Below are 10,876 nucleotides of genomic sequence, written 5' to 3'. Positions count from 1 at the left end.
CCGGCCCGCCTCCCTGCCTCCCCGGCAGTGCCTGGCCCCCACACAGCCGCTTGCCAGCAGCCGTCTGCTGGGGGTGAATCCCCAGGGTGCCGGGGCTGCCACGCAGGGAGCCCACGTCCCCTTAGGCAGGGCTGCTGGAGGGGCTGGGGCACAGGTGCCTGCCAGCAGGTTCAGGATGGCTCTGAGGGACCGCATGCCCGTCCTCCTGCACCAGACAATGGTGCCCACAAGGACCGGTTCCTGTCCTTGCTCTGGCTCTGTAGCCCCTTCTCCCAGCCTCATGGTGCCTGCTGAGATCCTGGCCACCTGCCCTGAGATCCCTTCCCTTCCCCCCGCATGTGGGAGGCAGCCATGGTTGCCATGGGGCTGGCAGCGATGCTGGGCAGGAAGCGGGGATCCCAGCAGGGCATCTGGGGGAAGCTGCTGCCTATCAGCCTTAACAAGGGACAGGAGAGCGCTGCATGGGGGCACGTGCACTGGAGGCCTCGCCTTCCAGCCAGCTCTAGCCCGGGGCAGGACAGCACCTTCCCAGCCAGGGCTGCTTGCAGTGGGCTTCTCGGCACTGGCTCTTCCAGTGAGGGCAGCGGGGCAAGCAGCAGCACGGCAGGCTGCTAGGATGGGCATCGCTAGCCATGCGCAGTCCTTGTCCCATGGCACGATGCAGCCTCTTTAAAGGGGAGCAAGTTGCTGAGATGGGAGGGCTCTGCCCCATGGCCATGCCTGCTCTGTCTGTTGTGCAGGGCCTGGTAACGGGATGGGTGGGCTTGGGCACGGGTGCGCACGCTGCCACCAGGTTGTGGCCGTGGTGTCTTCCAGGGAGAGCCTCTGCTTTTTCCCTGAACATTGATGCCCTGGTGAGGTCCTCAGCGAGTTGCAGCTGTCTCCTGTAAGACGGGGGTGTGGGCACGTGTGCGTGTGTTGTGGACAAAGTCTAGGGCCACGTAGCTGAGCTCCTACCAACCACCGATCACTCGGGAGCTGCGCACTGACACGCGATCCCTGCTCCAAGCCGCCTCAAGTCCGTTCCTGCTCCCTTCAGCATATGAAACTGTCCAGAGTCCAGTTCAGGACCCGGTCCTGGCCTCAGGTTGATGTAAAGTGCTCCAAACAGCTGGGACTGCTGCGGGCGGCTTTCCCCAGCTGGAAAGGGCGTGTCGAGCTCTGTGCAAGAAGCTGTTGTGGTGGTGCTGTACTTTCCAGCAGGCCCTCCCTGGTCCTACGGCTTCTCAGTCACTGTCAGTGACTTCTGTCTAAGGGTTTTGGGGTGCAGGGGGAAGATCCCCAGTCTAAATATTGAAAGTGGCAGGGTCACAGGGCAGGAGGGGACCTCACAAGGTCGTATCTAGTCCAGGCAGGAACCCTCCCAGTCAAGGACCTGTCCAACCTGCTCTTGAAAACTTCAGGGGCAGAGACTCCACAGCTTCTCCCTGCCTGTTCCAGTGCTGGACCCCCGGAGCCAGAAAGCTCCTCCTCTCCAGCCTCAGTTTCCCCTGCTGCAGCTTGAGGCCATTGCTCCTCGTCCTGTCCCCTGCAGCCGCAGAGTAAAGCCCATCTCTGTCCTCCCTGTAATCACCCTCCAGGTGTCGGAAGACTTATCCAATCCCCCCTCGGTCTTCCCTTCTCCACTCTAAATAGCCCTGGCTCTTTCAGCCTTTGCTCAGTCTTGCTTCCTAGGCCCCTAATCATTTTTTGTTGCTCTGCACTGGGTTCATCCCAAACTTCTTGAAGTGCAGGGCCCCAAACCAGACCTGGTTCTCCAGGTGAAGCCTCCCCAGTGCCGAGTAGAGCAGAACCACCCATCTCCCTGTTCTGATGTTGCAGGTTGGGGTTCGTGGCACATCTGGAGGTTCAGTGCAGTGCTGCTGTTCGGCAGCTGCTTCTGCTCCCACCCCAAAAAAACTAGTGTAACCAGCATTTAAAATGATCGTGCTGTGGCCTCGAGGGCAGACCGGTGGGTCGGGGGACGCTGTGGTGCAGATCTCTGCTGATGCTGTGGGTGCAGTTCTGGCTCCCAACTCAGCACATCAACATGTTGGGGCCTCAGCACGGCTCTGCGGAGCAGGATTTACTGTCGCTTTTTCTGTGCCCGGCGGATCCCTGCTGTTGCACCCCCCGGGCCAGTTCTCCTTTGCTAATAATGTGGATGTGAGCAACTGCCCTGTAGCAAGTAGGTTCCTGGCAGCTTCAGCATCATGGTTCAGTGAGGCATAGAGGCCGGAGAGATGACCGTGTGGGCAGGTGTATGCTTTGGCCCTCGTGCCCATCATTAGGACACTGCAGGCTGTGCTGGTGCGAGCTGGGGGACAGGCAAGCCCCACGGGGATGTTAGTGAGCACGCGGCCCAGGGTGACCCCTCAGGACGTGACCACCATGCCTGATCCACTGCCACTGACTCTTGTTCTGGTTTCTGTCCAAAGCATCGTGTGAAGAAGAAGCCCACGCCAGTGAAGTATGACATGGACGACCTCGTCTGGGCCAAGTTCAGCCGCCGGCCCTGGTGGCCCTGCACCATCTGCCTCGACCCGACACTGGATTGCCACTCGAAGATGAAAGGTAACGCCCCTGCATGGCTGGGGCTGCTGGTGAGCTGTGCGTCACCCCTGCTTCTCCAAGAGTGAGGGTGCACTGTAGCAGCCCCCGAGCAGCCCCACATCCAAACTCAATGGATGTGCCAGATGTGTGGGATTCTGTGGGCTCTGCTGCCCTGAGATGGGCAATGGTGCTGAATGGCACTGAGCAAAGAGACGAGGGCGGAGGTAAAAAGAGGCAGCCCAGCCCCAGCCAGTGGGAGCCGGAGCCAGGGCCAGCAGGGAGAAGGGGCGAGGGGTGGATCAGGAGCCCAAAGAGGTTCAGACTGGTGCTTCATTGCACCTGGGCAGAGTTGCACGCTGCCCTTCCTGCCAACCCAGGGGTGAAGGCATTCCCCTGTCTCAAGCACCAGGATGCCTTGGAGCTGGAAGGTGTCTCCATGCACTGCTGGGCAGAACGCAACCCGGGCTGGGGCCCCGCAGCCATCCCATCCATGCATGGGCCCAGTGCCCGCTCTGGGTCCTCTTTGCCCAGAGCCCTCTGACCTGCCTGCCATGTGGTGACCCTGCTAGTGGTACCCCTGGGCATGCGTGCACCCTGTGTAACCCTGCAGCTCCTCTGGCACCACCTGCATGCTCACAGGGTGGAGTGGGGAGAAACATCCTGCAAAGGTGCCCCATCCCCTTGCATCTGGAGTGAATGGGCTGTGCCTGGCAGTAACCAGCTGAACAAGGAAGGGGGACCAAAGGTGGAAGATGAGAGCTCCCTCCCTAAAGTTGCAGCCTGTGCACAGCAGGGCTCATTTCCAGGGAGACAGTGTAACATGAACAAGTTGCAATCCAGGCAGAGGTGGCCACTGGACATGTCCCTGTGGCAGGGGAGGCAGGCGTGTGTTCGTGGGGGGGAGTTGCCAACCCATTGCCCTCCAGCTTTGAGTCTTTGCTGCAGTGGAGGCAGGTGCATGGGTCTGTAGATCACCTGTTTCAGAGCAGTCCCCATTGCTGGGTGCATGGTGCCAGCCAAGGAGCCTGGAGCACTGAGGCAGGGGCACCCTCTCCCGGGACAGCGGTAACACAGGAGCATGGGGAGTTAAGCCAGTGCTGGTTGAGTGGACAGATGTCACTGTCTGTGCTGTGCTCCCAACACCTTTGCCCCATTGCACGCAAGGCGCTGATCCCCTCTGGTCCCTTCCCGCAGCGTCCAACCGGAGACCATACCGCGAATACTACGTCGAAGCCCTGGGGGACCCCTCAGAGAAGGCCTGGGTGGCCGGGAAAGCAATCATGCCCTTTGAGGGCAGACACCAGTTTGAAGAGCTGCCGGTTCTGCGGAAGAGAGGGAAGCAAAAAGAAAAAGGCTACAAGCATAAGGTAGGGCTCCATGCTGTGTGCTCTGGGCTTGCATGGTGGGTCCTTCTCGGCATCTGTCAGCACAGCTGGCTCATGCCTGGGCCTCCAGAGACTTGCTGGCACCCATCAGTGCCACCACCCACTCGGTGTCTGGAAGTGGTTTGCTGAAATAGCTTCCCAGACTCATCAGCCCCCCTTCTGGCCGATTCCCCGCTGCTCCAGACCTGATCAGGCACAGCGCTAAAGCAGCTGGAACATGTGCTAGGAGCTCCTGGAGCAGTCGTGCCCTGTGCAGCAGTGTACTGCCCAGGTGCCCAGAGGAAGCAGGCGGTGAGCGTGCTGAGCACAGGAGCGCACAGTGCTGCTTGCCGAGTCGCAGGGTGGGGGTGCTCCCCTCCACACATGGGACACATTCCCACAAGGGGACAGCCCCGGAGATGTTTGCTGCCATCGGAGATGGGGGCTCTATGCTGTTCCCCTTCCGTCCCTGGACAGGGCACTCGCCATGGGACTAGGAGGATTGTTCTTGATCCCAGAGTCTGGCATCACTGCTGTGCTCCCCTGGGGCCTGTCTGTGCTCTGAGGCCCCAGGAGGTCTCTGGCTCGTACCTTGTTGTGCGTTTGGGCTGCACGGCTGCAGCTCTGGGAAGAGCCGCTTTACCTGTGTGCTGTGCCAGGCTGGTGTCAGATCTCCTGCAGAGCCGCCCAAGCATCTGGCTGTTTGCTGCTCAGCCCCTGGCTACTCTGAGCCGGTAAGATCTTGTGTGTAACCCTGGAAAGAGCAGGGGCAGGCACAGAAGCCAACCCCAGGCCTGGGGTTGATGTTGGCTTGCGGCATTGTCCTTAAAACCCTTGTTCATCGTCTGATCTAGATGCACCAATGCCCGCGCTCTGCTATGGGGGTGTCCCAGCCTTCTGCACTGTGCTGGTCGCTCCCTTTCTGCTCTATGCCTCGGAGGATTTTTAAGCCTCTCCCAGAGGCGCTGGTGCTGGTGCTGGTGCTGCTGCAGCCCAGGCTGGGGACAGGGACTGGGCTGTGCCAGTGCTCCTGCTGGCACCAGTCCCACAGGGTCCTGGCTGGAGGGTCTTGCCCCCACGCTCAGGCTCAGGCAGGTCAGGAAGAAGTTTTTATCTCTGCTTAGACTGGTCTGGACTGGGGGGAGGGTGGGGGGGGAGTTTGCTTTCTCTGCAGTGGGGGCAAGGCCTTGGCCTGGGTCTCTGGTGCGTCTATTAACAGCCTTGTGTAGAAGCAGGATGCAGGTGGCTGTGGTCCCCTGCTTCCCCTGTGGCAGGGTCAGGTGTGATGTCTGTGTTGTGCCAGGGTTGATGGTATCTTATGTAGTTTAGATGATGGACTTGTCTGGGCTGGTTTGGACAGGGCTGATCCTGCTTCAGGCAGGACTTGGACTGGACGTGACCTCTGGGGTCCCTGCCAGCCCCATGGCTCTGGGGCTCTTGTGATTTCTGTGAATCCCAGAGGCTGAGGTGCCTAGAGGCAGGTCCTGCAGCCGGGCTGCTGCGGGGATTTCTGGTGCTTCGTGCACATGTCCAGGGTGGCATTCACCAGGCTGTGGAGGGGCTGCAGGAGCAAGGCTGTGTCTGTTCTCCCCCTCCTCCGCATGTCATTGATGGTCCCTGTGTTTGTCTCCTCTCACAGGTGCCTCAGCGGTTCATGGCCAAGTGGAAGGTCGGTGTGTCCCAGGCAGAACACCTGCTCCTGCAGGGACTGGAGGAGTGGATGCGCAGCCCGAGCCCCCGCAAGCCAGGCCGCAGGAAGGGGGCACAGCTGCAGCCACCATGCACAAACGGCCCCAGCACGGTGCGGGGCCGGCAGCTCAATGGCTGCTTCAGCTCCCTGGCATTTCCCTCCAGGTACACGGGCAATGAGAAGGGCAAGTCAGGCACCAAATCACAAGTGAAGAAGAACTCCGATAGCCGGAAGAGGACGAGGGTAAAAAAGACCAGAGTGCGGATGGAGACGGTGAAGAGGGGGTTCGGGGGGCAGGCGCCCAGGAGCATGGCCAGGAACTTGCTGGGGGGGAACCTGCCGGAGAAGCACGCGTCCCACGAGCTGCGGCGCATCGCAAGCAGCTTGACGATCTCCGGCGGCCCCAAGGAAAACCACCTGCTGGCGTCCTTTGGGGACAGGCGCTTTGAGAAGGAGCACACATACGGGGCCCCGAGCAGCGCCGCCCCGCGGGACTCGCGCTCCAGCCCCTCCACGGAGGGGGGCAGCCCTGGCAGCTTCTACCGTGGCTCCCAGCAGCACAGCCGTTACTCCATGCCTGGCGCCAGGGACCTGGACAGCGACTCCGACTCGCTGACCTCCTCCTCCTCCTCCTCTTCCTCCTCCTCCTCCTCCTCGGAGGACGATGGGGATAGCGACCTGGACCTCATGGACCAGAGCCCCGAGAGAGCCTTTGGCGCCCTGCACATCAGCGACGAGACGCTGGATGAGGACTTTCCTGTTGGGGCCAGTGGGAGCCTGAGCCGTGCTGTGCGCCTGGCTCAGAGCAGTGGCCGGAGAGCCAGGAAACGGGCCTATCGGGACCACCGACCCCTGCAGAGCTCCCACACCATCAGCATTGAGTCGGGACCCGAAGAAGGGGAGGTCGAAGAAGCCTCCTCAGACGCTGAGCCACCCACCCCTGCCCGCCTGTGCCCTGCGGCTACCCGACGCGACAATCTCCCCCCTGCAGACAAGCACACTACGCCCCTTGGCACTGGCCCTCCTGCCCGAGCGCCCAGCCAGGGGGCTGCACCGCCTCACAGCCTCCAGCTGCTGTCAGGCAGAAGCACCCTGCGCACCGCAGGGCCAGAGCCCAGCCCGGCCCGGGAGGAGAGCGGCACGCATCGCGGCACTGCCGACACCAAAGGTTTCCCTGGCACCACCCTGGAACTGCTCGGCAAAGGCAGCAGGGCAGACGGCCAGCGGCTGCTGAACAACGTGCATGAGAAGTGCCAGGAGGCAGCCGAGGTGGAGGCGGCCGTGGTGAAGCACTCGCTGTCTTTCCGGTCCCTCAGCGAGGAGGCGAGTGGCGGTGGGCCCCCGAAGCCCGCCGTGCCCTCGCTTTTCACATCTGCCTCTGGCCACGGCCTGCCTATCGAGCCGGACTACAAGTTCAGCACCCTGCTGATGATGCTGAAGGACATGCATGACAGCAAGACCAAGGAGCAGCAGCTCATGGTGGCTCAGAACTTGGCTGTGTATTGTGGCGACGGCCCCGGGAGTGGCCCGGCCAGTGCCCCAAAGCTGCTGCCTGCGCTGGGCCACCGTTTCAAGGTGGAGCGGAATGGGGATTGTCTCCCGGAGGTGGCGCGGCAGAGCCCCAATGCAAGCGAACCCTCCCTGTCCAGCACAGGGGCCAAGCTCCCTGGACTCGGGGCCAGCAAGAGGGAGCCAGGCAGTGCTCCAGCCTCCAGCTCCAACGGCACCAACTGCATTGCCAGGCGCCACAGTGCTAAGCCCAAGCCACCGTCCAAGCGAGCGGGGAGCAGGAAGGAGGCGAAGCTGGACAGACCTGCCCCAGCCCTTGGGCGGTTCTCGCGGGATGCAGCTGCCGGCGGGTCCCGCAAGCGCAGAGAGGTGCTGGGGGCAGGGACAGGTCCCCTGGGCAAGGACACGGGCAGCTCGGAAAGGAAAGGGCCCCTGGGGCTGCTGGGGCACTCCACCGATGAGGACTCGGTGTGCTCCTCCGACAGCTCAGACCCCCTCCGTGGGATGCCCGAGCTGCGAGAACAGCGAGAGCCCAGAGCTGGACTCGGAGGCCAACAGCGAGTGCTCCCTGGGTGAGGAGTCCAGCGGTGCCAACCACGTGGCGCCCAAGAAGCGCTGGCAGCGTTTTAACCAAAGCAATGCAAAAGCCAGTAAGCAAGGCCGCCGGCCTCGGGCCCCAGGGAGCTCACAGCGGGCCCTCCAGGGCCGGACTCCCAGCACCTTCCCGCTGAAGGGAAGCAAGTGCACGGTGCACAGGCCTCCTGCCCCCAGCCCAAGCAACACAGCAGGGCAGGGCTGCCAGAACCACCGGGACTCGGCCATGCCACGGCTGACGGCACGCGACAAGCCTGACACGGAGCCGGATCTGGGCAGCTTTGCACCCCGGGCTGAGTTCCCTGCACAAGGTAAGGGAGTGAGGCTTCCATGCATGTGGATGTATGTTCATGCATGTGTGCACATGTGCATATCTGCACACTTCACAAGGCTCTGCTCTACAGGACGAGCACGCTGTTGAGAGCTGCTCCAAGTTCAGTACGGCCTGCATGGACACAGGTTTCCCTCGTGTTATCCTGCTGCCTGCAGCCGTGACCACTCTGCCCAGCTTCCCGCCCAGTTCCGTTGTCCCGCTCCCTTTCCCTGCGCAGGTCCATAACCTGCCTCTGGCACCGCACTCCCAGCAGAGCCACATCTGGCTGCTGCAAGCAGGAGCAAGGTGAGAGGTGGTGACGCGGGGGCCATGCACAGTTGGGAGCTACGAGGATGTACGGGCTGAGTCAGGGGGTGCCCCTGGGAGCTTCGTGGGTGATGCTGCCACTGCAAATAGCATGCAGGCTCCCAGTGGCTGGTGCAGTTGGAGGCCCTGGGGTGTGCTGGTGTTTCACCAAGCAAGTGAAGACCCACCTCCGCCTCCAGCCTGCTGCATGTTGCAGGCATGAGAGCCATGCACTGACGAAGGGCATCAGCAGTCGTGCAGGGACAGTCTGAGTAAGGGGAGCCTGGAGCCCAGGGAGGCAGCGGGCCTGGGGGAGTGGGGGCAGGTTGTGGGGTGTCCCCAGGAGAAGAGGCAGCAGCGTAGCAAGGCGGGTGCATGGGGCTGGGGGCAGTGTGCACGGGACAGGCTGATCTCCCAGCAGGCATCCAATTCTGCAGGTAGAAACTAGACCAAAGTCCAGCCCAGACTCTACCCTCCTGGCCCTCCCTGGGAGCCTGCCTGGGAAAGCATGGCTGGCTTTGCAACATGTCCTGGCAGCTGCTGGACCTGCCTGTCACCGCGGTGCCTAGCAGGTGGGGAAGCACCTGGCGCTGTGTGTTCCCCAGGTACAGTGCCCTGAATGTCGCCACCCTGCAGCTGCGGTCATCCCCTGCAGTCAGGATGTGCAGTGAGGGGAAATTCAACGTGTTCCTGGCCAGCGACACGTCTTGGGTCTGCCCAGGGCAGGAGCTGCTGCAAGTGGCTGAATGTGGGTGTCCTTGTAGAGCGAGCAGCCTGGCTAAGGAGGGACTGGGTCGCCAGTGCCCACGAGGCTCAGCAAAGCCCAACAAGATCACACGTTGCAGTTGCTATGTCCTAGGTACCAGGGGCCGTGAATGCCTGGGCCCCAGGCTGCCCCACACTGTGCCTGGGGTTACTCTGCGCTGCCCCACGCAGAGTGCGCCTGTCATGAGCAGACAGCACTGCTTGCTGCGCTTTGGTGGGTTTACACTCGTTTAAGCAATGTGCCACTGGAAGACCTGGCCGCCCTGTCCAGGCGCCTCCATTGCACTGGGGTTGTGTAGGAGAGCTGTGCTAGGAACACGACTGCCGAGATGTAGACGGGTAGGCAGCTCCTACATGCATGCGCATGTGTATGTGAATGTTGCTGTGCACACACAAATGCAAGCCCACACACGTGCTGGAGCCTTGTGTGGGACAGAGGCTATTCTCTCCTTGTTCTCAAGACCCCAGGGCATTCCAGCATGAAGCACTGGGTTGACCTGTGAAAATCTCCTGGGGTTCTCATTTAAGGAGCCCTTCAACCAGCAAAGGCAGAAGAGGACAGAGGGTGCAGGGCACTGCCCAGCCCAGAGGCAGCCAGGGGCACTTGCAAGCTGATGGCAGGCTGTGGGCACCATGTGCCCTGCCCCATAGCCCAGGGGCAGGGCTGGAGATGGCTCCTGCTCCATCAGGCTCCTGGCATGGACGGGACGCTGCCTTGGCTGGGTGGCCCTCACCATGGTGATCTCCTGGCAGCCCGTCCAGGAGCACTTGGGAACCCCTGATAAGGCATCTCCAAGCCCAGAGAGGCTTCCTCAGGATGCAGGCAGGGCGCCTGGCGCAGGCACTTCCCTGCAGAGTCTTGCAAGAGCTGCCGGCTCCTCCAGGCGCAACGCCACGTGGAAGAAAACAGGACGTGGGTAGGGGCAGGTGACCCTGCAACCTGAACGATGCATCTGCAGCAGCTGGTGGTGGAACTTGGGCTGCCCCAGAGCCGCGCTGAGGAGAGCAGCCCTCTCGGCCTGGACCACAGCGCACGGGATAGGCAGGGGCTGCCTGGCCAGGCTGGGTACTGCTGGAGCAAGGCTTGGCAGCAAGTGATGCTGACAGGGCTGTGGGTGCAGGCGTCTGAGGTGCCATGGCTCCGGAGCGTGGGACACAGGATGCGGGGTCTGGCTTCCTAGGGCGCCCCGTTCTGGGAGATCAGGCCCTTCTGCCAGTCCCGGGCAGTCAAGATCAGGGATCAAAGAGACTGCAGCGAGGTCCAGGGCTCGGGCGGCTCTGAGCCTTTCTGTCTGTTAGGCCTGGGAGGAGGCCCCTGTGGGGGTTTCATCCTAGCCCCAAGAGCTGACGCCGCTCTCTGTTGCTCGCAGTCATTTCGGAGCGGAAGCGCCTGAGGAAGCCGAGCAAGCGGCTGCTGGAGTATGCTGAGGAGTACGACCATATCTTTGCGCCCAAGAAGAAGCCCAGGAAGAGCCATGAGCCATCACGGAAGGTAGGCAAGATCCGGCGCTGCCGCCGCACCCTGCCCCAGCGGCCCGGCGCTGCTTGCTTCGCCTCTGCGGTGTGCATGGTGTTGCCCGGGCCGAGCGCGCTTTCATCTGTGTGTGTTGCTGTGCCAGGTGAATGCCCTAGAGAGGTCTGAGTGTCAAGAGGAGGAAGGTCTTCCCGCACCACGCAGCCCTGGCCGTGGCGCTCAGAGCAGGCGGCTAGAGCACAGCCCTTTCGTTTCAACTCCATCTTCCTCTTCAACCAAAGAGTCTCCTCCGGTCCTCGAGCGAGAGCCGCCCCTCTCCGAAGAGCCCC

The 10,876-nt window shown here is 62.2% G+C and overlaps 1 protein-coding gene and 1 pseudogene across 1 annotated transcript in view; one reads left to right on the top strand and one right to left on the bottom strand.

The window, feature by feature from the left end:
• LOC112547990 overlaps positions 1–2,440 on the bottom strand; it is a 4,819-nt pseudogene extending 2,379 nt beyond the window's left edge.
• The window catches only part of NSD1 (nuclear receptor binding SET domain protein 1), a 46,420-nt gene that overhangs the window by 13,274 nt on the left and 22,270 nt on the right, over positions 1–10,876 (top strand). Inside the window, 6 exon segments of the mRNA XM_025191794.1 lie at positions 2,418–2,553; positions 3,727–3,899; positions 5,536–7,605; positions 7,607–8,000; positions 10,444–10,565; positions 10,693–10,871. Coding sequence (XP_025047579.1) covers positions 2,418–2,553; positions 3,727–3,899; positions 5,536–7,605; positions 7,607–8,000; positions 10,444–10,565; positions 10,693–10,871 — 3,074 coding nt within the window.

The sequence above is a fragment of the Alligator sinensis genome, unplaced genomic scaffold, assembly GCF_000455745.1.
Source record: "Alligator sinensis unplaced genomic scaffold, ASM45574v1 scaffold1170_1, whole genome shotgun sequence".
In the NCBI taxonomy this organism is placed as follows: Eukaryota; Metazoa; Chordata; order Crocodylia; family Alligatoridae; genus Alligator; species Alligator sinensis.
Note: the sequence above shows the minus strand (reverse complement) of the source record. Positions and strands in the feature narration are given on the sequence as shown.